The sequence below is a fragment of the Numenius arquata genome, chromosome 15 (assembly GCF_964106895.1).
Source record: "Numenius arquata chromosome 15, bNumArq3.hap1.1, whole genome shotgun sequence".
Classification (NCBI taxonomy): domain Eukaryota; kingdom Metazoa; phylum Chordata; class Aves; order Charadriiformes; family Scolopacidae; genus Numenius; species Numenius arquata.
The window spans coordinates 11,583,481-11,610,638 of record NC_133590.1 but is presented as its reverse complement, the minus strand read 5'-3'; the positions used below and the strand labels follow the sequence as shown (position 1 = coordinate 11,610,638).

Genomic DNA, 27,158 nt, shown 5'->3' with positions numbered 1-27,158 from the left:
GAGAGAGGGAAAGGTATCTCAAAACTCAGATCTTCAGAGCACAGACTTTAACTATCATAACATACTGCTTTGCTATTTTTAGATGGTGAACTTTAACCTGCAGATCTAACCACTATTTTTCTGTTACAAGATAGTGAACTCTGAACTTGATAAGGAGACTTATCAGTGAAGTTAGAGTTTATGCTCACTACTTCTCATAAAGAGAAGTCTAAAGCTTTCCTGCTACTGAGTCATTACACAACAACTTAATCTGATCATAGACAGCTTTGAAGTCAAGTTACACTTTCCCTATAGAACAGTAAGAAACAACGGCTCCTCAAACAGCCCCTTCTAGAACTAAGGGTGCTTAGAAGTTCTCTTCGTGGGTGCCTACCACATTCTGACAGTATTAACTGAATGCAGGTGTTTCCAGGTGATGTCTCAAAGGTAACTCCAGCATGCACCATTTATATGGCACTTTGGGAAAAGCACTTGTTTAGAGGGCCTTCCCATTTACAATCAAGTTTTCAATCCCTTCAAGGACTCCTATCATTGTACAAAACTGTCCTTTTTTATTCTATTAACACATCCGCTACCAAAATCATTTCACATCAGTAGGAATTAACAGAGGTGTCACAGTAGCAGCTGATCAATGATCACTTATGACTTTATTCAACAAACCTTGGATCACAGTCAATGAGTGCCCATCCTCCATGGAATTTTTCATCATCTGGTAGGAGCAGTTTCATGTAGCTCTGCAACAACTGGCTGATCAGTTCCTGGTGGCTCCTCAGGTTCTCCTTGTGCAGGGCCTCATGCTCTTTCTCTTTTGTAAATATGGAGTAAAGATCCTCTGTTACGGGGATACCCTGCATCAAATCTAAATAAAACACACAAAATATCAAACAAGGAACCAACAGTTGAGTGATATACAGCAATAGTCTGATTACTTTGTAAATTCCTTCCAAATATTTTATACTTGAAGAAACTCTGGAAAAATGGTTAACTATTCTTTCCAAATAGAATGCTGCCCAAAACTGAAAACTTAGTAGTATAACACTATTTTCTCTCATGGAAAAGCAAGAGTTCATTCACCATTTTAACAAACACTTGCTACATAAGTTTAGCTTTGTCTAATAGAGAGATGTTACAAGACAGTTAATGCTAAAACAAAGTTAGGAGCAAGCTCTACAATGAGTTGCACTGCATGTAATCACTCCGAATTAAATGTTGTTTAATCTCCAAATGGAGAATTGATTGATCCATACGGTGTCCACTACATAGACATGAACATTACATATACTCAAGGTGATTTTAAGCTTCAGAAAAAAAAGATAAATCAGATAAAAAGATAAAACCAAGATGATTTCAATAAACTTTTCTAAACACCATAGTTCATCTTAGCTGAAATTGTATTCTTACCTATGACTGCTTGCCTGTAAGCATCCCTGAAGCGATTCAGGTAGTATCTGTTTGCAGAATTAACTCCATCCTTCATGACCCCTGCCAGCTTTCTTTCCCCAGTCCTTGTGAAGTCACCCTGTTGCACAGGACACATGAATCATGCACCTACACCTTTGAAGCAATAGCCTCAGGTAAAAAGCTTTAGCATTCTGAAACTCAGAACTCAATAGATGACAACTCAGAAATGGTGCTCAAGTAACTATTTCTTATAGAATTTGAAAATACTGATTTTCAAAGAACATCTACCTCTCATGGCATTGTTTGACTCTGCAGAGAATCTTATGCTTTTGACAGACCTATGATTCTACAGAAAGTCCTAGGGAAAAACAATCTGGACACCATAAGGAGTTTCATGCCTGAATTCTGATCTTGATAGACAGACTGCATTACAACTAATTAAGAAAAGTCTTTAGAAAATGGAACTAGTTAATATCACCCTACTACCAACATATCTTGAGCTGCATTCTTCTTGAGCTGCTTAGAACTACCATAATCATGCTTAAATTTAAATAGAAGTAAAGCTTAATATAGATCTTAAACTCTTTGTTCAGCTGTGCTCTGTATCTAGACAGAAAACTAACAGAATGAAGTTAACAACCAGCCAGCGCTGCCACACGCTTGAGCGTCCAGACACCTGGACATTCGTCTTCTCCAATTCACATCAAGTGTGACACAAAATATTCTTCTATTGAAATGCCTCTCATCTCTTGAAGACAAAAACATGCAGAATATTTGGCCAACTTTGTTACACGTACAGGAGTTCCTCATTGGACATAAAACCTGTAAATACATATTAATCATCAGAACCAATAAGACTCTTCATCCTTTACCTTCAAGGCGGCGGTGCCAGCGTACTGCCGGCTTATGGCGTCTCCGTTGTTGGCCCATATTATCTGGTAGATTCTATTGCATTTCACTGGCAAAGGCTGCTCTGGTGGCATCACACCCAGCTTTTTGAGCTGCAGTTTGACATATACATTAATATAAGGTTCAAGGTAAAAATAATTCTCAATATCAGAGCTTGATAAAGAAAATGGGAACACTTGTCAAGGATTTAGTTGTTAAATTTTATGCGATATGAAAAAGGAAACCATTCTGCCAATTTGTCAGATTAAATTAATGGTTAGCAATGAATCACCAATTCATTGTTAAATATCATATCACTGGATGTAGCAGTAATACAATAATTATGGATGTAGGAGTCAATCTTCAAAAAAATTAGCTGAAGGAAGGAAAACAAGTTACTCTCGATTATCAAGATACAGGAAATGATTCTGTTTTCTACAGAAGACCATCAGAAGAACAGACACCACAAAATTTAAACATTGATAAACAAGTTAATGTCTTCTATTGCAAAGGTGTTCATGACCTCAAAGGTCTGAAAAATAAAGAAATGGAATCTCTTTCCAGTTACAAGAAAAAGCACATCAGAATTCTTAATCTTTTGCTTCTAGACACTAAAGCAAGTGTAATGGCTCCATCTTCAAACTTACTCCTCCCCCAGAATAAAACCTTACAGCAACTTCATCTGTTGTGTTTATTATTAATGCTTGTGCATTTTGGACAGTTACTGTTTAACACTGATACTAGAAGTAAGATATCTTACTCTTCGGAACAACCAGTACTTAAGTTTTTCCAAGATAAGTCTAGGGTACAATACAAACTTCAGCCTCTTTACACGCACTCGATTGGTAAAGCGGCAGAGTTTCCCATTCTGAAGTCAGTACTACTCATACGTAACTAGTGTAGTCATTAAACGCTAGGCCAACTGCAGGAATATCTTGGGTTAAATCATAAGCAAAACTCAATTTATAGCCAATAAAAAAAAAAAATGTTCAAGCACTCTTCGCAAGTTAAATGAAAATTGATACAAGATTGTTCACTGACTTTGAAAGCCCTATCCCTTTATCCTTCACTTTAAGTATAGTCAGCTTGGTTTATTTTGGGCTGGGCTGTAACTGAAGTGTCAATGTTTCATTTACAGTCCTATTAAGGAAGACAATACACAGGGGAAGATAATCATCACTGAGCTTCTGTATCAAAAAACAAATGGGGGGGACAAACAAGAGGATGACTAGAGGAAGGACTCAATCTACTTGGAAATGCCTTCTCCGTACAGGGAGAGCTATTCCAGAGCATAGTCGTCAGCCATCTGGGATATTTACATCATGAATCAATTGTTCCTCTATGCACAGAGGAGATTAGTTATCTCCCTACTTGCTGTACCAGTGTTTCACTTCAGAGAGGCTAAAATAGGATCCAGCTTCTAGTTAGATTTTAGTCTCATTTGGGGCAGGGATGTGGGTTTTGGCTTGGGTGTTTTGGTGGGGTTTTTTTTTTTTAAGCTTTTATTACCACACAACTTAAAGTCACTAAATCAAAACAAGAGAATCCTCTCCAAAATGTGGAGACAGTAGTTTCCTCTCTTTAGAGAGGAAACTAGGCAACAATGTTCTATAATGATTTCAAGTTATTTTAGTTGTACATATTACTTTCAGCATCATGGCTCTCCAAGTAGGTCATACAGATCCTTTTCAGTAGAGGTTAGTTTAGCATTTTTCAAACACACAGATTTCCCTGAGAATAACAATTAAGCTTGGAGGTACTTGGTACTTGAAAAAGGACATTAGTTTTACGTGCCTGCTGTTCCATGACCACTCTTGCAATGGCAGCCTGCACGACATTGGTACGATCCAGACAGTCCATGCAGTTAACTCGAAAAATTCCCTCCTGTTTACAAATCACACCAGCTTGGTCAACCCTTTTAACAGAAAAACAGAGTAAAAGCATACTGAGACACTTCAAATCCAGCATAATTTACCAGCTTCTACAAAGAGTAGAAAATTTTACACATGGAATACTATTTATAGTTGCACCCATCATCCCCGGCCACAGCCCACTCAGAATTAAATACTCTTCTTCCCACCTCTGCAGTTTAGGCCAGATATCCAACATGCATCCTACTGGGGCATAAATTTGCTATGTAGTCAGACATCTAATTCAATTCATACATATGTAATACAAGCTTTCAAGAGAAGAGGAATTTAGTTTCAAAAATGCAGAAGCCAACAATAAGGACAGCGACATTTCACTCACAAAATGCACTGAACAATATCGAGTGATTGACTGAGGACTGCAGCCATGCTCATTACCAAAATGCACAAACTTTAATCAATACAAACTAAAGGTCAAACATGCCTACTGTTTTCAATAGTAAGGTTGGTGTTCTAGGTTTGTGGGTCAAATACAGAGTGTTTCACATTAGATACAAGAACCCCTAAGAGTGTTAAAATGCAGTAAGCCTCAGAGAAAACAGTGTCTGAGAACTTTTGCTGTTACGCATTTAGAACACCAATACCTCAGAACACAAAAACTCTTGACACACAAGCTGGGCACTGAGAGAGGAATGTAAAATATACCAGTTATGACAAAAATCAAGGCCTCTGTATATGTACTGGTTCATTTTTTTCTACAAATATTTCATACTAGTCTAAGAACAGTGAAGTACCTACCAGCACCACTTCATGTCAAGAATAATATCATGAATGGCATCAGTCAGCGTTTGAACATTTTCAAACTTCATTCCTCGGCTAAAATACAGAATTTCACAGGAGTTAGTTTGAATTTGAGTAGTGATTTTTCTTTACTTAACTATTTTATATTATTAGTAACATTAGCAGTGTTTTGGCTAGGTGGGAGAGACAAGACACTCTCTCTTGCAATAAGCATTAAATAGCAGCCAATATTCAGAACTATTTTAAAGTACAGTTCAATATCTAAATGCAAGGCAAGAGATTCAGATCTTTAAATTCTCAAGAGTTTGCATTCTTGAATACTGCTTCCACAAAGAAGGACAAGTGCACAGCTCTTTGGGCACGTGCAACATTCTGTTCTCATTTTAGGCACAGTCTCAACCAAAGCAACCACTATAGGTTTGAAATTGGGATGTCCCATCCTGCTTCTACAGAGAAAAAGTAAATGCCTACAGACACACCACCCCTTCCTCTGCTCACCCCACTAGGTAACTTTCAGCATTGTTCTCTATTCACTCATGCTCATAGTACAGAAAGAAACAGTCCTGGTCACTACAGCAGTTCTTAGAAGAAAAGCAAACAAACAAAAATGAGAGGTCATTTAAACAAAAGATTAAGTACCAAATCAATTCAGGATGTCAATAGAAAAGTCTCTTAAAGGCCATGACTATTTTGAGGGTTTTTTTCCCTTTCCCCCTATCCTCTCAGACAATATCCACTAATGACATACTTATTCAATCAGTAATGCTTTTCCAGGCCAGATGCAATCCCTAGATTAAGTTAGGAAATTAAGATAAAAACCAGAGTTTTTAGATCCCATATTTGTACACAAGTGCAGTCTGCTTGAGGGAAGCATGAGAAACACATGCCTGTATGACAGATCACACGCTTGGGCATGTGAACACTGCACTAGACCATGCCAACATCAGAGCAGAGTCATAAAACAGCAACTATTTATACTGGATTAAAATAAAATCCAGTGCATTTCATAATGGAATATCAGCATCAGGGTTCTGAAAGAACCCACCATATGTTTCTAGAAACAAGCAAGAGAAACAGAAGAATGGCTTGTAGTAAAGAATTAAAAGCAGGATGCTACATAGTTTGAAAAGCAGGTCAGCCACAACTTTACATTCACAGGATGTTTAAGGAAACTCTTGCTTAAAATGCATAACAACCTCTAAGCTTGACCTAATAAATAACTGCATATTTAACAGGTCAGGGACACAACAGCAACAAACAGCAGTGCTTGGTTACCCAAATTTCAACTTTTATAGTCCTTTAGGTTACAAAACGTATTCTTCCTATTTAAAAAAGCATTCCATGTAGAAGTAGAAATAATAATGACTTCTCTCCTCCCTTCTGCTCTCGTTTCATGGTAATAAAAAAAGATGCAAAGTGACATTTTTAAAAGGCTTCTTACCAGTGCTCATGGAAGTCAAATGAAACATAAGTCAGATTTGCATTGTTGTAAAGAAGAACTTGTTTAAGGTAAGCATCCCCAATAATCTTCTCTCTGCCGGTCTGATCCACCAAATTAATAATAACCTGTTCAAAAGTTTAATTATTTAACACTTGACATCTGCTACACAGCTTGCTTAGATATATACCATGAAAGAATAAATAGCTCAAGAGTTAAAAAAAAGACTTCTAGGTAATCTTACTGAAGTTACAATCTTTGCTAGATTGCACCCAAGATCAAATAAGCTCCAACAATTACCTGCCTACCTGAATTTTAATATAGAACAGCTATGAATTCACACAACAGGTATACAAACATGAGGCTTACACATTTCTGTAAGTTACTGCTGGGTCTGGGTTTTTTTGGTTTGTTTGGTTTGTTTGTTTTTTTTTTTAATGATGTAACTTACAAGGATACTTGAAGAACTTCATAAAATTCTATTTTGTACCACCCTTCCAATTGTCAACAAGCTTCTAAAAAACCACAACCCACATTACAACAAAAACTAAACTAACTGTCATCCCCTGCATTTTCATAAGATGACTATTTTACCATGCAGAACTCACCTGCTTTTTGTAATTTTTCAGCTGTTCTTCAAAATGTGCACGAAAGCAGGACACTGTTTCATTTTCACCTACAAAGCAGAACAGCGCGAGACAAAAACCGCCTGGTCAGCAACAAGCCCTGCTTGAAGTATTAAATCATGCACAAACCTATATTCTAAAAAAAGCCAAGATAGCTTTGCTTGAAGTACTTGCACACAACATAACCATTGTACAGAATTATTTTTAAAGGTCTTTCATCAGTTTGCTCTATTTCAATATTGTTATTTTCCTACTATAATATACAGGAAACATCGTTCTTAAATTTTGCTTTATTGGACAAAAAAATTAAATTTCAATAAGCCTGTTTAATCCTTCCACGTATGCATCATACACCCACATAAACATCTCTTCTAAAATAAGAGTATTTTTATTTGGTTCATATGTTTTGAAAAAGCAAACTGAAGTACAAGAAAGGTTTACAAATTGCAGAGGTGGACATGCAGGACAGGGATAACACTTTCAGTATTACTCCAGGTCTCCTAAAGGACAAAACTACTTCTAACTAAAAACACTATCCAGTTGATTCAAGGCACCAGTGTTTCCTCAAAGTCTCAATTCCTACCTGTAAAAATATCAAATTACATGCAATTCCTCAATATTTTTTTAAACTAATCCTACTAGGAAAAAAAAGTGAAAAGAACTGCTCAGCTTCATAAACAGATGTCACAGCACAAGCTTTCAGTTGGAACTAATGAAGGGTTGCTGCCAAATACCTGGTGGGAATTGGGAGATGTTTTATTTTGATTTTCCTCACTTTATGAATATATTTAAATTTCCATTTCCATGATGTGGCAACAAGTTAACCTTCACCAGTAACCTCCAGGTTATTTGGTATAAAAATCAGAAGAAACATGAATCTGTTGATGAATCTTTAAGTCTGCAATGATAGTAACTGCTTGTCGACTTAAAATTATATCATTTGCCTAAGTTCCCAAGCAAGCTCAAAGGTCCATTTTACTAGGACTTACTCAAGACACAGGGGAGGAAAAAAAAAAAAAAAAAAAAAAGTCCTTTAACTTTCCAACACCACAGCCCCCTCTGAAAGAGCAGATTTTTTTTATTTTCAGCCCTAAAAAATAGTCTCCAGTAGCAGAAGACTAGACCTGCTAATGCTAGAGGAGAATGTGAATCCAACACGTGAGTTGGACTCACAGAAGTACATACTTATGGTGTAGGATGCCAGTCAACCCAATCCAGCAGGAGTCTGATTAGGCTGATTATACAAGATCATGAAGATGCTATCTTCCTTCCAGGAAAAGTTTCTACTAATGTTCTCAAAAAAAGAAAGCCAAATTGTCTCCCTTCTCAATCCAGAAAACTGCAGCAAGTAAGACTAGACATAAAACAGGTACCTCATTAAATATTGAAATTCATGGTATTTACTTACCATGGACAAGAAGTCAGAGCTCTGCATAGGCGCAATTGGAGTAGGAGTTAATTGGAGTCAAGTCATTACTGTTATTCCTGGCTTTTAGAAAGTGCCACTAAAAGACTGGTGGTAAAGCAACACCCCAATGAACCTGTTTCTAAGGGAACTCTGATCTTTAGGAATTCCACCCACACACTTACTCTTGTCCAGTCGGGGCCGTGGGTTGTATCTATATCCAACTTGGCTCCAGAAAACAGGCACAGAGCCTCTCGTTTGTATAAATGAAAGAGTATGATTATGAACATGAATCAGTTGCTCCGTCTCAACATAATTTGCCACATTTCCATTTTTATCAACACCTCTTCGCTTATACCGCATTCCTGGGAGGAATAAGAATGATCAATTCATATTTAAGTACATCTTAAACATTAATAACTTTTCTTACTGTTTTTGACAACAGTAACACAAAGAGGTCTACACAGAATCCATGATCAATGGTAAAATGACTCCTACCCCAGCCTAATCCCCAAAAGTTGTGTTGACTATATGGATAAAGTTTATTAACTGATTTACTACAAGAAGCAGAAAATAAGTTGACAGGGCAAGGCAGTCTACTGGCACTATAAAGTCACAGATGTACCTTCCCCACCCTAAAGGATCCATTACTTCCTGCTCTGACAAGTTTAGCAGGAAGTTTTGCTTTAGTGCTCAGTATTTTCCATGATCCCAAAAGGCCACTTTTACTGACAGACGTTCCGCATCTTACAGTAAGAGGTCCCACAAGCAGCCCAAGAAGATTTGCATGTTCCACAGAACAGAAGGACTCCCCCACCTCGTTTCAACCTCTATAACTAATTCTGCACATTAAGAACAGATAATGCTCTCCTGACCACAGTTTTTTGCCCAGCTATTCCTGGTTTGATCATTAAACAGAACAGGTAAGTGCTTGCACATCCTTTACTCAAAGGACAGTACATCACTATTGCTGAAAGGATGCAGGTGGTAGCAAGGGATGGGGAAGGAATAAGTTAAAAGGATTGAAGAACAATTCAAAGCCATGGGTTAAAGCATGGAAATTCAGTTCCACAGAATCAGAACAACTATATTCCATGTCCTGAAGTACCACTGGACCAAACTTTTGAGCTGAACCCCAAGAGCACTAGTTAAGGACTACGGGAGAGAAGGAAAGAGATTAGAAATAGGGAAGTGAAAGGAATGTAAAATACCTGTCACGGGGACCTTTAAGAGAGCTTTCAGACACCCTTTACTTATGTCCTGCCACCAACAGCAGCTGTTACACCAAAACCCAAACTAAGTCACTGCAGAGGAATATTCCACTCCCTTACTTTTGATATCTCGACTTTTGCAGACACTAAGCTCTTATTCTCTAAGCTGTCTTCCTTTAGCTCATGGTGCCTTTCCTTAAGTTCTCAGGTGTGTTGATAATTTAGTGCAATGGGGTTTGTTTGGTTTTTGTTTGTTTTTTTTTTAATCATAAACAAGCTGCGTGACAAATAAAGAATCAGTGTATTTAACATAGAAGTATGTTAAGCTTTTAAATCCATGTTTTCTCTGGTTTTGGGGGGCTTGGGCTTTTTAAACTACAATATTTCAGAAATGAAAACACTTTGAACTCTTAGCTAAAATTATGTATTACAGAATGAATTAAACACACAATTCTACAATTACTCTTCAAAACATTGGTTCAATTTACTGAAGCAATCTTTTCATGTTAAGGGAGAAAGTTCTACTCAGTTTACGCTCTGGACTAGCCATCAGATAAGCATAGTGTCATTAATAGTAAGAGGGAATCAATAAGCAATTTGCCCTCTGCTCTTCAGTTTCTGTATCTGTATAACAATTTAGTATAAATAAAGCATACTGCAAACTAGATACTACCCTGAAACCCTCAAGTATTTACTCTGAGTTGTTCTGAAAAATAATTTTCCTGGGAACTGAATTAAATGCATTGAAGTGAGCTGTGATACAAAGGACAGTCCCATATCAGTGTAAGCTCACCAGGTTTTGTCTTTTTTTTTTTTTTTTGACATGTTAAAAACCTGTGTAGGAAAGGGGGCTTGGGCACAGCTGATACACTGAAAAGGCTTAGAATTGAACAGGACCTATTAAAGTGTCAAATGATTCAATCTTTCTTTCTGTGCTCCTAAGGACAGGGAATATTTTGTTTGCCTTGCTACTATTCAAATAAGCCAAATAAGGTGCAAGATCAAAGCATAGTTCTTATTTCACACCTTGGCCCTACACACACATCTCTTGGGATGCAGGTGCATGCACACTTGATTTGTCAAGTCTCTATTCAGCTGCTGTCAAGCCCTCAAAGGAAGACCTTTGAAAACTTAACTCCCACCCAGGCCCAGGCCCACTGAGAACATTGTGTTAGGACAGAGCTGTACACAAGGTCCTAATCAAGGTGTTCTTTGCAAAGATGTAACTTTATCCCAGGACCGTGACCTCCAAGGAGACATTCAGTGCCCAAAAGGAGATTAGTGAAGTTCACTTAGTAACTGCTCTGCAGTGCTATATGCGCTACAGCCTTCCCTTTTCTCCTGTAAGCAGGAATGGCTGTGGCACATACTTCGACAAGAGCTGACCATCTGCTGGACAACAGAGCGCTCTTCCAAGTTTTATCTTCCACATCAGTACTCAGGAACAACCCCAATGCCTTGAACTATGTTTGCCTACCAGCTCTGTGCCGACTCCGGCGTGAAATAAGTGCCACCAGAAACGTTGGATGAACATCATCTACACAAGTTGATTCCTGAGGAGGAGTTTCAGGACTGCTCTTATCATCATCAGAAGATTCGTTATAGTTTACTACCAGCTCTTCAATTTGCACAAATCCTTGTATGATGGGTATAATCCAGAAGTCCACTTCAGCATTCTGAAGGTTACAAAACATGTACATTCTTGTTGGTTCTGTATTACCTACAATTATTTCTGCCATTTCTCATGCTTATAAACAGTTGCTTCACGTGCTTTTCATGTTTTAAGAAATTTTTGTCATAACCTTGTCTTATTTCTGTAAAAGACACCAGCATTTATCCTCCATTAGTCCTTGGGCTTTTAAATCAGGAGGAAGAAAGAAAAAGCAACTTAACATTTTTCTGTAGAGATGAAGCAAGCTGAACTAAGGCAAAAAGCCCTCCTGTATTCCCAGCTATCCAGGGAGAGAAGAGAACCCTTCAATATTTAAAAGCATCTTTTACCCTTAGGGAGTTTTCATACAAGGTTATATCTGATGTATAAACATATTAAAAGCTTAAAGTAGTAACTTCTCATGTCAAAAACAAAGATAGTCAGTTCAGATAGAGCAGCAAATATTGATAATTTATTATTTAGTTTCTGCCTTAAAGCAGTTTTACAACATCTACGTGGACATACAGCATATTACAGTTGTACAGGTAGGCAAACTAAAATTTTAAAGTGTAACGTTGTAAGCCTGTTTTCAACAAAATATATTAGCATAAGCTTTATATGGGCTAACTTAGTACTCAAGCCAACTGGTTCAGGGCTCTGCACATTAGTGCTTTATCACCCTAAAACCTTAATTTCTTAAACAGAATTTAGATCCGAGTTCCACACTAACTCAAGGTTATCCATTTGTATCTTATAACGTGAAAAATACAACTAGTTGAACTCCTGTATTATACACAAACTTTCACAGGGCATCTAAGTTTACCCTGCTCTGACTCCAGAAGCATTAGAGTATATAAAGTTATTAATGAAAGACATGTGAAGCATAAGATGTGTGCTGTCATCTTCAAAAGAACTTAAGACTTGACCTAAACTGGCATACAGTAGTCAGTAACTCAGCCCTTTACCCTAGGAGGCTAATGTAAAATGAAATGGGATTATATATTCAAGAAAAAGAGTGGTTGTTCTACAGTTTTTTTGTGCCCATTAGCCAGGAAAATGCTTTATCCACTACTCTGAACAGCTGTTCAGAATAACTTGTTCTATGCTACTGTTACATTGATCAGCTACTCTGTTTAAGAAGAAAAAAGCATATTCTCCACTTCGGAAGACAAAAATCTTGAATTCCAAAACTTTGAGACAATATTTGATGATGAGGAGGAGCCAGAAAAGAAATTCATCAGCTCTGTCCAGGAGTAATCCATTTCACAGATAAATAAATCTTAAATTTACCTTCAGAAATCAGCACAAACATATCACACGTGAAGCTACTCTGCATTGCTTTATTGTAGTAGTTATTTTAACACAGTTGATGTGTGTTAATTAGCAATGATCACAGGCTAACAAGAAGGCTGCTGAAAAGCCAGCTGGGGGAAGAAGGTAATGCCAGTTGCTCAGCTTCAGAAGGCACAGCCCTGACCCTGATCTGTCTGCCAAGCAGGTTTTTAAGTAAACTTCTATGCAGCCTTTAGTAAACATTTCAACTAAAACTACAGAATGGTTGTCATAATATACATTGTTAGAAACAAGACTCACATCAACGGTGATGAGATCTTCAATCATGTGCTTGTTCCAAAAGAATCTGTCATCAACCTGTTTACAACAAAAAGGGCTGTTTTTGCAATTTTTTTAAGTAAGGTTTGGCAATATCTTTGGTAAAGACAGCAGTGTTATTCACTACAACTGTACATACAAGTCTAGTGTTCCCTACTTTTGAATATAACAGCTCAGTTGAAGACATGCAGCTGGAGACTTTTGTTTCATTTCCTTGCAATGGAACTGGTTACGGGGCACGATCTTCAGTTGCTGTAGACTGTACCAGCAGAAAACATGACCAGCCAAGTGCTGACCACATACAGTATTGAACAGGTCATCTCCCAAAAGGGGGGGAAAAAAGAAAGAAAAAAGAAAACTACACACACTTACTTTTCGCCACAGTGGTAAGTTAGTTTTCTCACACGCACTCTGCCTCTGCACAGAATTTGTTAGGTCATAGGTCAGGCTGTAGTAAAAGGAGTCTGAATCCATGAACATTTTTAACAACTCCTCCAATAATCTTTTCTCCAGCTTCTCTTTTTCTTTGCTTTCTTTAATCTGAAAGAAAAGTAATTGTTTTCTTACGTTTTTCCCCTTTGATTGAAAAGACTCCGGCCGTATTTGCTACATGCCATTTCTAACCTTGTAGGACAAACATTTCCTCATTGAGGAGCAGGATCTTAAAATTCCTATCAGAGATAAACACAAAGGCCAGCATCTTCAGAGGTATCATGCTGCATCAAATTTTGTCTCCAATTCTATATGGTAAGACATACTTATGCAGAGCAATTTGTTAAGTTCAGAGACCCACTAGAAGCTAATCCTGCTAAGAAGGCACACTATTAATTCTGCCAAAGTTATTATATAACAAAAAAATTAAAAATCATAAAAGAGCAACAGTTAAATAATCAAAAACTAAATCAAACTTCATGACAGTAGTTGCACATTGTGCAGTTTTTCACCAGTTCTCTTTTTAGGTCTTAGTACTCCATTTGATCATCCACCACAACCTTTGAATTATCAACTAATTACTTTTTTTAAACAAAGCAAGAAAACAGTACAAAACCTTACCTTCTTTTTATTTGGAGCAGACACATTTGATTTAATTTGAGTAAGAGTCTTCAGCAGAAATTTTGTGTCATCTGGGGACTGCGTAATCTTCTCTGGCTTGTTTATCCCAAAATGGTGCTTTTTACAAAGCTAAATAATGATATCAAATTAAAGCAAATACATAAATATTTTTTAACAAGTTCAAGAAAATTCTAATTGAAGTCTACAAAAGCAAGCCTGCAGTGCCCACAAGCCTTGGGGAGACACTTAGAAACCTGTATGTTCCCCCTGTATTTCAATCTATAGCATTGCTCTCCCTCTTTTTCATGAAAGTCATTTTCTCCTGGGACTGTGAGAACACCTGCCTCAATTTGACACGACTTGAGTATCCAAACCCACCTCAACTTCCCACCCAAAATACAGTGTAAAACAGTATTACTCACTTGTATTGTTTTTCCTTTATCTTTTGGAAAAAATTCTGCAAAATGTAAAGCAAGGCTTTTCCTTGAAGCCAAGTTACAGCATTACGGTTCCAAAGCAGGACAGAAGCAAAAGCATCCATTAAAAACAAATCTACTCTCTCCTGATTCAGAGGGCAAAGATACGACAGCTTCTTCCCCCAAAGTACACACACGTGAAAGCTCTAAGAGATATTTGGGGATACCCTCATGATTAAGCGAGTTGAAGTACTTGGGAGAGTTCCTGTATAAGTTTCTAGGCACAGAAGCACCTAGCGGATGCGGTACGTTCCTGCCTACACAACTAAGAACAGGAAGGTTTTACATCTAGATTTCGAGTCACATTCTTGTATCCCAGACTCTGTGAGGTTCTAATGCCCAGACTCTGAAGCAGCTCTTCATGCTCCTAGAGTTCCACCAAAGCTTTGGAGATTCCGTGTTACTCTCCCTCTTCAGGGAAGGATTCTCGTGCTGTTGTACAGGCACCTTAGAGACTATCACAAGTCATCCTGTGTCCCCGTCAGCATTCCCCCCAACACATACACCGAAAAAAGAAACCCAAAGCCAGAAGAATTGGTCTCCCAACAGTCTATTAACCACCGTTTACATCATCTTAAATTACCAGGACTTACTGCAAGTCTTACCATTCTAGTCATTAACATGTAATCAGGAGAGGTTTGTTTTTTTTAAAAACAAAACACAAGATTCCTGTCTTAGTCTACAGCTTTGTCCCTTTAGATGATTCCAGTGGATTCATTTTTGTTCTCAAATAATCTGTTGCTTAATTACACTAATAAAATATTGTTCTTGTGTGATATTTTCAAGGATCTTTATGAAATTCGGGTATAATTTTATTGTAATTTCCCTCCCGAGCAGAACTTGTGATTTCTATTTAAAAAACCTTTTAACCAAACAAGGTATTTAAAAACACAAAATGTTCAATATGTCTGCATACCCCAGGAAAAAAAAAAGAGATAAGAGGCATATGTTTAATTATTATATTTCACATTTAAATTTCATTGAAGCAGAAGGGGATAAGTCAGAATTCATTACGGATAGTCATACCTCTAATTCCAGATCCTGAGGTTCTGTTTCAGAAAGCGGAATCACTGCAATCTTTGTTATTTTGCAAACCTCATGGTCTCCTGGAATTTTGCCAATCAATGCTTTCTGACGAATTAAAAGTAGCCACCACGGTAAATCTGGAAAAAGATTAGTAGATGCTTTGATTTGTCTGTCAGGCATTTACTTTGATTAGTCTGCCCGAAGCTTCTCCCCAGTGTAAAACCCCTGCCAGGAACTATATGACTAGTGAACACTGATTCATTATTGCTATGTTTTGTTATTATGCACAGCAATAAAAAAACAACACTAAAAAACAATACTTACTCCATCTCTAATATAATAAGGAGATTAACTTTTCATAGACTTACCCGTTAAAGGTAAAATTACCACTGCTTCATCTATACTAATGAGGTGATCTCTAGGATGATGCACATCCCCAATGTCACTAATAGCAGTACAATTGAAAAAAAGAAAAAAAATAGCTTGAGCTCAACAGACAGCAAGCTAAGATTTTCCCTTCATACCTTCTATCGTGTATAAAACAGCAAGTGAGACAGACATGGGTACCAGCTACAAGATTCCTGAGTTAAGAAATCTGGTGAGCAAACATTAAATGTACATGAGTTGCTTTATGATGCAAAGCTTCACAACATCGTTCCTGAAATATAAGCGTCTAAGTGGTGTAGAATTAATGAGCCAAAGGTTAACAAGGATAATGACAAGTGCATTCCATACCCACATTCAATCTACAACATTCACAATTATGGCTTCAAGACTTTAAAAAGAGACTGAAACAGAACATTCCCACTGGCTACTGAATAGTGCCTGGTCATTAGCTTCCTACATTTTAATCCCTTGGTTGACTCAGCATACTACTGAGCTAAAAGTGAAAGTTCTGTCAAGACAGATGGAAAAGGTACAGAAAGTCTTAGACACACATTTACACTCACTATTTCTCCCAACTGAGAAGCAACCAACTGAGTTTAACTGAAGAGGTCATACACAGACATTAAAAGTCTGGTATGTTAGACTTAGATATGCTTCCACACTTGTGACAGTAGATTGTGTCATGTATTATGCCGCAAAATACAATATACAACCTTTGGGGAAAAAAAAAAAGTCTATTTAGAGGCTTTGTAGCTAATGCAAAGTCTGCTTTCCTTGCTCAGTAAATTCTAAACCTTGTGTTATCCTCTGAGTGCTTATGAAAAACCTAGGAGAATGTGTTTAAAGTCACAGGACACCCAGAATTGTTCTTTCCCACATTTTCCAATATACTCACAGCACAGAATTAAAGTTCTATCCAAATTGTAAGCATCTTTCCAATAACTGCAATTAAAAAGCCTTGAACATTTCTGCCCAAATCTGACCAGGTATGTGTAAGTAGCAGTTTCTTCTAAAGAAAAGGAACAAACACCGTAAATAGGCTGCTGTGCATTATGACAATCCACTCCTTATTTTGATTCTATATCACTGTCTTTAGAAGAGAGATGTGCCTATGCTAGGTACTAACAAACCTTTAAAAATTACAGGTCCTCATAATTACAAATGCACCGTGAGGAGCAAAGGCTGCCCCCCAAAATAGGGAGGAGAGGAAGGGGGATGAATTCATGCACCACTTCTTTAGTGTATGCGATCTTCTAAAAGGAGTCCTGCACCACTTCCTGAACACAGCATCAGAATCAATCTCTACAGGATCAGAGACAAGTCAGGTGGGAGAGAGCTCAGGATGTCACCTTGCTCAAGCAGGGCCAGCTCTGAGATTGGACCAGGTTACTCAAAGCCATGACATAAGCATAGTCCCCCAAAAACTAGGTGAACTGTGCTATTCTTGTTGGTCAAAGGATAACAGAGACAAGAGAGTGACAGCAAACACCAGCAAGACAGTTATCCTTACTGAGAGCAGGTACTGGAATAACTCTTCTGTACAGGTACAGCAACATCACTTGGAGAACACCTACCTTTGCCTCCAGCATCCCCTCAGCCATGGGGATAGGGTGGAAATAAGAAAAGGGAAGCTGAGGAAAACAGGACAAACTCTATGCAACAGCAAGAAGACCAATGAATAGGTAAGAAAATCCTTTTAAAATAGGGAAACTGAAGTGCTGCCAAAACCACCAGCAACAGATGAAGATGTCTACCACTTCATCTAAAAAGAAAGTCTACCGTTTTCTATATTGCTTTCCTGCAGGCAAAAGCAATACAGTCTCTGGAAACCCAGGGAAATCCAAGCTTAACAGGAAGGGTAGTACAATAGGGCATCCAGATAGATAGATATTCCTGCTGGGCAGTCCTATAATCCCATCTATTCCCACCTACAGAGGGGGACCCATACAACTTACTCCTATGAGAAGATCAGCAGTGCATGTCAACAAATAAAACAGATACTCTTTTAAGAAAGTATACCATCTAGAGCTCCCGTAAAATAATCAATGTGATTCCATTGGAAAACCTTATGTAAAGGCATTTCTAACCAGATACACCTTAGTGAAAAATGGAAAAGGGGAAAAAAAAAAAATCTCTGGCTCCTCTTCAGTTTACCTCATATTAACAAACCCTGCTAGCAGTAAACAAGAACTTAAGAGTTTAATACAGCCAAGTGAGTTCTGTATCCTTTTATCATTTTTAAAAAGCGCACTCAAAGTCATCTTGGTGTACATTTCAAAACTCTTTGTATTACAGCCAGAGCCACAGAACACTGAAGGAAAACAGGAATTCCCCAGCAGATCAAAAGAAAACAATGAGGAAGTAATCATGCAGATAAGTACACCCTGAAGTAAAAGCTTCAACAACAGCCATAGAAGCAGCATATTACAATTGCCAGCAACAGCTAAATAACTGAATCCCTGAGAAGAGTATGTGCTTCTGCAGTTAAAGTAGTTCCACAGAATAGCTTTAAAAGAAATAATAGTTATCCTCTACTCAATGTGAGAGGTACAGTGTGTACAGAACACTACAGCTATATGTCATTCCAGAATAGTGCATGTTTTAAATCATCTCTTAAGATGTTATGTTCATTTTTATGAAGAGTGGATGTCAGCAACTAACTTAAAATACTATAAAGTAAGCTATTACCTCCCATTGCTCACTAAAACAGGAATTTAGCTCCTCTTTTACTTCAACACTGTCAGCACACCACTGCTGCTTTGCTCTAACACTTCCCAAACAATATAGCATACAGTTTCCCCAAATGCTTTTGCAGTTCCTAAACTCAGCATAAGTTTACTATAAATGCTGCTTTTTGCAAGTATTTTGATTTCAGCCAAGAAATTCCATGCTGGCATTTTCTTTTTTTTTTTTTTGTTACCTGAATAACTTAAATTATTCTTTTTTCATGCAACTAATTTGTAAGTTGCTGATGGGATGAAGTTAGCTTTGGTGAGATGTAACTGCTGCAATTTCTATTTCAGACTCTGAACCACTCATTGTTTCTACCAAGATTCAGATGCACATTAACAAAAAAGCTTTCCTTTCCTGGGGATAGGGAAGGAGGAACTCTACTTCCCTTTTGTTTACTAAGTCTATGCAACCTTGCCAGCAGTGTTTAATCACAGAATCACAGAATATTATTATTTAATTTGGATTGTAACTAACCAGCAGTGGAAGAGCACAACAAATTGATACATGCACAGACCTTAAACTGCACAGGAGTGTGCTTTGACCAAGAAACTGAAAAACATGTGGTGGCATTGAATGAGTTAAGTGGAAGTTGCTGGAACTGGTTAAGGAACCCTGCTTTAGTTATAGTTAGATATACAGTATTAATTGTAAGCATATTCTAGCACTACAACGTTTGATCAACTTGCTAAGCAGTCTCTGACTAAAAGTGATTCAATTTTAGGCTATCATTACCATTTTGGTGGATCGAAGTATCTATTTTTTATTTTAACAAAAACCCACACAACCTCTTTCTAGTTCTGTATTGGGATTTTGACGAAAGGAAATTGAGTGGCTACACTTACATTTTGTATGTATGCACACACGCCAACTGGACCATAAAACAAAATTAATATTCTATAGAGGAGACAATGCTTATGCAAGAGATGTGCTTGTCTCTATATGGGAAGATATCATGCAGAGACAATTTTAATTGTGCATCTGTACCAAGAAAATACACGATGTTCTGCTTTGGTAACTTATCTCCACAACACATTCTAAAATCCTTTTCCTTCTATTCCTTACTACACATTTTCCTACAAGTCATCTTGGGATGGACCAGAAAAAGGGAAGAGACCGTATCCTTGCATTCTGATATTCAATGAAGGTTTTGTCATTTGGAGTTTCTCCCCCTTCCGTCCGCCCCCCCCAAAAAAGGCATCTTAATGTTTAAGAAAATTCAGTATTAGCAAAGAACCAAATGATACTTGAAGTAGACTTTCATCTCCAATATGAGTGTACAGTTAAGTCCAAAGGTAAAACTGACCCCCCTCATGGCAAAAATTCTTTAGAGTATTAAAAAGTAAACCATGTAATATTGGCTAGCACAGCAGCTTTCCTACAAATTCTCCTGTACTAGGTCTGCAATAAAACCAGCAAGATTAAGAGTAAATTAAATCCCATTCCTAGTTACAGCAAATTGGCACAGGTAATTCAATGCTAAATTAAGGATGGTCCAAGACTGACTTCAGGGACACTTCAAAATCATCTTAGGACTATTCCAGCATTCTTGCATTAAACTACTCTTTCAAGAACATATAAGGACCTATGCCCAAGACATTAAAGTGCATATAGGCTTACTGACAGCTCTAGAGCACACTGGTAGCAACTTCAATACTTAAAAAGGTATTTAAAGCTTCCAGTATTAGTCAGTATTTGCTAAGCATTTTTAGAACATGCCAGTACTTCTTTCCAACAATAGCTAATAACAAGGTTCAGAGCAGGACAAGCCTATACAGGACTGTAGTTAACCAAAAGAGCTCCAAATTAAGTTTTCTGATCCTTATAGTCTAGAGGCAGGGGCTAGAAATCAGAGCAAAAAGTCCTCCTGTTCTAGATCAGCTCTGGGAGAAAAGCATTTTGCGCAGCTTCCGCAGCATAGTACTCGCACTAAGTCTGGGGATAACTGTGCACCAATATTAAATATTTATACAACTTCTGCTGATAAAGTATCCCAGAGACAAAGATTGATACAAGAATAAGTAATGAAGACAGGTTACTGTTACAGAGTGCTAGATGATTCAGCCTAGAGGACTACAAAAAAAAAACCCTACACTTGAATATGATTAAGCGAGAGTTCATTAACAATAATAGGTTTCAAGAGACCTATGTAAGACATCTCCATCAGCCCTCTCATCTTGACTGCAGCCCGATGGAGGACACGCATCAGCAACTGTCAGCAGATTCAAGGGAGCAGCAGTCCTCAGCAGAAGAATAAGGACAAATAGCTGGAGATTCTATGTTTCTTCAGACATTTAAAGGTAGAAAATCAATGTCCATTTACAGGACAGTTGCATCACTAAGCACCAGAATACAGACAAGAAGTATAGTTTATGAACAGTCTGTGATGGTGTCATCTGAAGAAGGCAGAGAGGAAACAAAAAGCTTCCAACTGGCCTACGCTGCAACTGAATGGAGTGCCTGGATGAGCATAACTGATTCAGTAGCTCTATAGGACACATGGAAAGACGACCAGATACCAGATTTATTACCTGATAATCTTAATTTACTTGATAACAGCAAGCTGGCACCTGTTGAAGTGTCACATGCTGGGGAAAGTTTCAACTCAGCTTTCATAAGCAGAGGAAGCGCCTCACAATAAGCCCACATGCAAGGATATTCGGTTGCCATAACACACTGGACCTTCCAGAAAGGATTTGACAAGGTCTCCCCCTTCAAAGGCTTTTATACTAGACTCCCTAGAGAGGGAGGAAGGCTTTTATGTACCTAAGTGCTTGGTTAAAAAAAAAAAAAAAAACCAAAACAACACACAACCAAACACCACGACACCAAAAAAACATGTTAGAAAACAGTAATTGAGCATTTTCCCACAGCATAGAGACCATTACTGGAGTTTAGCCATCATTCATCACGAACAGCACATGCTGCACAGCACAGACAACCTGGATGAGGAGAAGAGAAAGTGAGATGGCAGAGTCTGAACCACTTCATATCATCAGATCTGAAAAAGGATGGCTGAACAGATCTGTAGAATGAGCACAGACAAAAACACCAGGTAAAATTCAGAGAAGATGAAGCAATACAATTGGAAAGAGGATGTGATGACAAACTTCACGAAGAGATGACCTCTGAACTATTACTCTCCGAAACAAGACCTAGGGGTTACAGTAATCATGGAGCCAAAGCGTTTCCTAGGACTAGACCCATCAAATGCCCATGCAGTGGTGTGCCAGTCCCTGGCCCCCTCCTCCCCCGTTGCTAGTATGCCACTGCCACCTTGACTAATCTGTTTCTGTTCAACAGACCACAAACATCTGATCCCTTTCACCACTTAATCCATCCCACTATCCTGGAACACACTTGAAACGTTACCTGTATTGATCACATTGCCAAGCACTACTTTAAATGCACGGTCTAAGAATTCACAAAAAGAACAGTAATCGAAGCAGAGTTTACAGCTAGCTTTCCTACCTGTCAGTAAACAGATATCCGGAGCCCTACTGGCAGAAGGATCTTCCTATACAAAGCTGGTATATATCAAAAGGTATCTTTATCATGGCTACAGGAATTTGCAGCTGACTACAGCTAAAAGCATTGACCTTGTTTTACAGGAAAAAGTTACTAGAATCAGTTAGACAGACTTAACATTAAATCACAATGCATTCTATACCTGCTTCCATCTTACAGCTATGTCTTACATTTAACAAATAAATTTAAGTGTTCCTTTTACTTTCAAATAGTCATCTACCAAGGTAGTAATTATTCTTGAGGTTTTCATATATCATTGAGAATTCAAGATTCATGTTTTCATGAAAACTTCCATCGTTAGTTTTTGCACTGTACTATAGGAGAACAACAAAAAACTACTTGAAAGGATTATTCAAAAAGGTGCAAGAACTTTATGCATCTCACACAGAACCTCAGACAGAACTTCAAACAAATTTTTACTCTTTGTGAATGCAGTTGTCTATTTTTACAAGACAGCGACAAACCAAAATACATACACTGGGAAGTAGAGGGAATTTGCATCTACAACTATAATGTATTCGCTTTGACAAGTTCAGATATTTGGCGAGTACTCTGTTGCAAAGAGCACTACACAGTATTATTTGTAATATCACTGGCTTTGTTTTAAAGTGCATAGCAGAAAAAAACACCCCACATACCTGTATGAAGCTGAACTTTACCAATGACTCCCTCAACCAGGCCCAGACAAATGGGATTCCAAGCCAAAAGAAGATCAGTGGCTGCAAAAAAGAATAAAGATCATGGTTTTTTTGGTGTGACTTTTTTTATTTTTAGGAAACTCAGAGCAATTAATCCAGTGATGGTCTTTCTCTCAACCTTCCCCACCTCAGAGGGTCGAAAATAAACCACAATTGCTGCAGTAAGATAAATATGCTGTTCAATTTTCACTTGTTACCAGGTAGCTATGACCAAATTACTAAAATTTCCAATTTAAAGCCCTACCCTGTATCTTTCACAGATAGTTCAGAAAAAAATACATAATTGTTTTAGGCTATGGTAATTCAGTTTAATGGAGGCTTAATTCTTCTAATGTCCATTAGAATTTGTCACTTAACTGAAATTTTACATGGCTGCAGTAAAATTGAATACTGGTCATTAAGTTAATAATGAAGCTTCAAAAACCTAGCAGATGTTAACTTTCAGCCCCAGCTTTCTCCCAAACCTATCCAATTATTAGTAGTTTCACATTCCCTTTCCATATATAAGCACACACACTTCCTCTTTTGTTAAAACACCCTCACAACTACATGGAATACCAAAGTACACAAAATTAAGTTTCAAGTTTCTAGTTCTCCTACTGTTAAGAAATTCCAGTGAACCACATAGGAAGTAGAAGAGAAAGCAGGAAGGCAACGCTATCAACTTTGTAATCTGTGAAGGGTACCCCTCTCAACAGGCTTTCAAGCCACCACTTGAGGCAAGTTAGTATTATAATATAAACACTAGTAGTAGCCTATGGTCACACACCCTTCCACTGCTGATATTCAGTAAGAGTTTCTAACAGTGGTTAAGATACAGAAGAGTACGATCATCCACCCACACACACTTTATTTACAAGACATTATTTTCTTCTTGGAAGTCTAAGATCTGCAGGTGACAACTGGCAGTCTGATATTTTTTTATGCACTTATTTTTAAACACTGTGCCCTCCTTGGAACACTTGCAATTCAGGCTTTACTATTCTAAGAATGCACATTTATTCTTAGCTTTCAGCATAATGTTCAATAGTGCAACGGGCTCAGCTAATTTCATTATTAAATACAAGTGTTCACATGAGATACAATAAAAATGGTTTAAGTCAGGATAGATCTAAGTGGAACTCATTTAAATGAAATATATCACACGAGCTTTTATGCAGACAAGCAAGAACTAAAAGTTTTAGTGTCCAATCCAGCTTGCACCATGACAACATGGTAGCAGAATTTAAAGCTATCTTTGCAGGAGGCAGCACAGAGCTAAAATTAATGTGTGTAACCAATGGCTGTACCATTTAACAGACTATCTGCAGAGAAACTCCTGGTTCCTCCTGTTTCACTGCTGGAGTGCCACACACAGTTACTTGGTCTGTACAGAACCTAGTATGAATCATGAAGTTCTTAAGGAGACTAATACAGAAAGATGAGCACCAGGAAATAGGTGACCGTGGCTGTGACAGTGTAGTTTGATTTATTCTCTAACCTTGCTGAAGTGCCTAAACTCATCCTGTATCCATATGCCGAAGACTTGTGCTCATACAGAACAAGTTCTAGGACACCTTGAGCTCAGAGTTACAGACCATACAACATGCAAGAGCATCTGTATGCTGAGTAGAAAATCTGCACTATCAAACTCACAGGAAAGAGGAACGCAGCTTTCCTCACTCCCAAATCTTCTTTCTTTCACAACTCACCCACAGAGTCCCAGAGTCTTGTCTTCACCCCCAGGAATTTTCTAGAGCTATATAATCTCAGACTTCATCTACTTTTTGCTATCTTTGCAATTCATATTCCGATGAGAGAGAGCTAGAAACCAGCCAGATACATCAAGTAGCCAAAAAACGCTAGGCACAGGAAGTATTTAAAGATCCAAACCACTGAAGGTTTACCACTGCCACTACAAACCTAGTAATCTAGAATACCATCCAAGTATCTTTAAACCAATGATTTTTTGCTATGACAAGAGGTATTAGTAGGGAAGCTCTGGATAGTAAGTGAGGTTTTCTTCTAGTAGTTTACAAAAGGAAAAAAATAAGGAAAGATTGTTTTAATTACAGATATAAGGAAACTATAGTTTAGACTTGCCTGTAGAAGGATATAAGGAAACCAGTAGCAGGGACTGTAGGACAAGTCGGTTTATGTAGCTGTTCTATTAGTTTTGTGGCTTACTCTGAGATACGTAGCCCTAGACATAACCACACACAGCGTTCAAGACTTCAGAAGGAATACTTCTCCCAGGTAGCACAGAGACACAATGAGAACTGGCTCTAAGCTTTGACTTCTACATTCACATAAAATACAGACAAGCTTTGGAAAAAATAGAGAATGCACTTAAATACACATTACACTTCAATCTGCTGATTAAATACAGCAAATATGGATCTACCAGCTGGGCAGCACTGGCTCTTCAGGTAAGTGTGATTATCAAGCTACCAACAGTGAAGGTTGACTGCCTCAAGAAAATTTTCCTTGTGGAAGGCAGGGCATTAAAAAAACTGACACATACATATTTAGCAACATTTGAGTAGATTAACATTTTTTTCAGTGTCCAAGAAAACCTAGATGCAAAGAAGCCTTACAGAAGGAATGTCTGTAGGCTGTGAAAAAAAATACTAATTATGGAATCACACTGCTTTTTTTTTACATTATCATCAAAGAAAGTCAATCTTGTGATACTATTTCCAGACCACTTTCTATAGGAAAGTATGTGTGCAGAGGAGCAAGTTGTTTTAAGTAAACAAACCACATCTAGTTCTGACTTTCTGATTAGAACTTCATAACTGGTTATAGCTCAGTTTCCTGCCTGACAGTCATATCTCAACTCAGAGCCAACACCCCATCGCGCTAAATAAATATCACTACAGTAAATACCAATATGAACCTCCTGTTCTTGGAGACCACACTCCTGGAAACATAAGGTGGATGAAACAAATTAAAAAGTTTAACTATAGTCACCACCACCCCACTCCCCCAAAGAATATGGGCTTTCATGTTGAGTCCAGTCCTATTAACCCAACTTTGGAAGAAGCCATCTCCAACTGCTGCCCAACACTGTAAAGTTTTTTGAGACCGTTTGCTTGCAGTCATTTAGTCTGTCTGGCAGCAGCTATCTTCAGCCATCATCTTGTGTCTTCGAAAATTATAACCACTTAATCTTTGCTTACATAACAATTTTAAATATACAGAAATCCAAGATTTCTGCAAGCCTGGAGGAGATTAGTCTTTAACTGTAAAATAGAGCAGAATTTAAAAGGTAGCACAATTTGTTAGACAGTGATACATGTTACAGAAGGTATTTACATCTTTTTAAGGCCAAGGGGGAAAGTAACTGTACAAAACAAACCTGAAAATTCTCAGTTAAAATTCTTCAGACAGCATACATAGGAGATGTGGCCACATTTCTGACTGCTGAAACAACACATGGCAAGTTTGATTGATTTTTTTTTTTTGTTTTGTTTTTTAAAGAAATGCCTTGTCAATAAGAATTAACTACCACAAGGCTCTGTCAAAGAAAACACTGGACTTTTCACTACACCCAAAACAGACTGAATGCTTCGAGATATAATGTGAAATCTAATTTATCAATACAGTTACTCTTGTTTCCCCACACGAACTTATCTTCCCATAGATGTCATGCCAGTAGTCTAGTGATCTCTTGCCACTCACACAGCAGGAGTAAAGACTTAGCAGCCTGAAACTGCAACAATGCTGTTGAAACCGATTTCTTACAGTATTGTGCTGGTGATAATGAGCACTGTCAAAATAGTTGTTGTCCCTCAAAGCAGAAAGTAGGAAGCTGTGTACAAAAAGAGTCACTACAAGCAGGGAGCTGAGCCCCATGGAATATCTTCCCTGATTTGGGGAGTTCTCTAGTGTCCTGAGTATGTTTTTAATTTGAGAGAAATGCCAGGGTTTGATAGGCCTTAACACACACCCTTAATTCTTTTAGGTATTTACTTGCTTATCAAGTTTCCAGCACAAAGTACAAAAGTGTCCATTCTTTCCCCTATCCCGCTAATTTCAAGCTACTGAAATAAGCCTTGCCTCTTTTTGCTGATTCCTGTCAGAGATTAACAATCACTGACGATACATTTACCATTCACAGTGATTGTATCAGCATTGTAGTCGCAGCACAATAGAAGTTCCGTCACAAACTCAGAACAAAACCAGCTTTGATGTGATTACTTCCACCACCACCCTCGGAGGTTACCAGCAGTGATGCAGGGCCACGCAGTACCACATGAAGTTCTTTAATTCTTTGTTTACACAAACATAACCCTGAAAAGGTGACACAAAAGCAACTTGGAAAAGCATCAAAAGCCAAAACTGCTTTATAGCTCTTTCTCCAGTTTAACACCAGCAG

The 27,158-nt window shown here is 37.9% G+C and overlaps 1 protein-coding gene across 1 annotated transcript in view; it reads right to left on the bottom strand.

The window, feature by feature from the left end:
- Nucleotides 1–27,158, bottom strand: part of INPP5F (inositol polyphosphate-5-phosphatase F) — a 44,916-nt gene that overhangs the window by 6,755 nt on the left and 11,003 nt on the right. Inside the window, exons 2-15 of the mRNA XM_074159001.1 lie at nt 22,739–22,819; nt 15,456–15,592; nt 13,954–14,082; nt 13,273–13,440; nt 12,883–12,939; nt 11,116–11,314; nt 8,613–8,792; nt 7,005–7,072; nt 6,400–6,524; nt 4,956–5,033; nt 4,084–4,204; nt 2,274–2,402; nt 1,402–1,519; nt 661–859 (exon numbers count right to left, since the gene is read on the bottom strand). Coding sequence (XP_074015102.1) covers nt 661–859; nt 1,402–1,519; nt 2,274–2,402; nt 4,084–4,204; nt 4,956–5,033; nt 6,400–6,524; nt 7,005–7,072; nt 8,613–8,792; nt 11,116–11,314; nt 12,883–12,939; nt 13,273–13,440; nt 13,954–14,082; nt 15,456–15,592; nt 22,739–22,819 — 1,789 coding nt within the window. The remainder of the gene's footprint in view (nt 1–660; nt 860–1,401; nt 1,520–2,273; nt 2,403–4,083; nt 4,205–4,955; nt 5,034–6,399; nt 6,525–7,004; nt 7,073–8,612; nt 8,793–11,115; nt 11,315–12,882; nt 12,940–13,272; nt 13,441–13,953; nt 14,083–15,455; nt 15,593–22,738; nt 22,820–27,158) is intronic.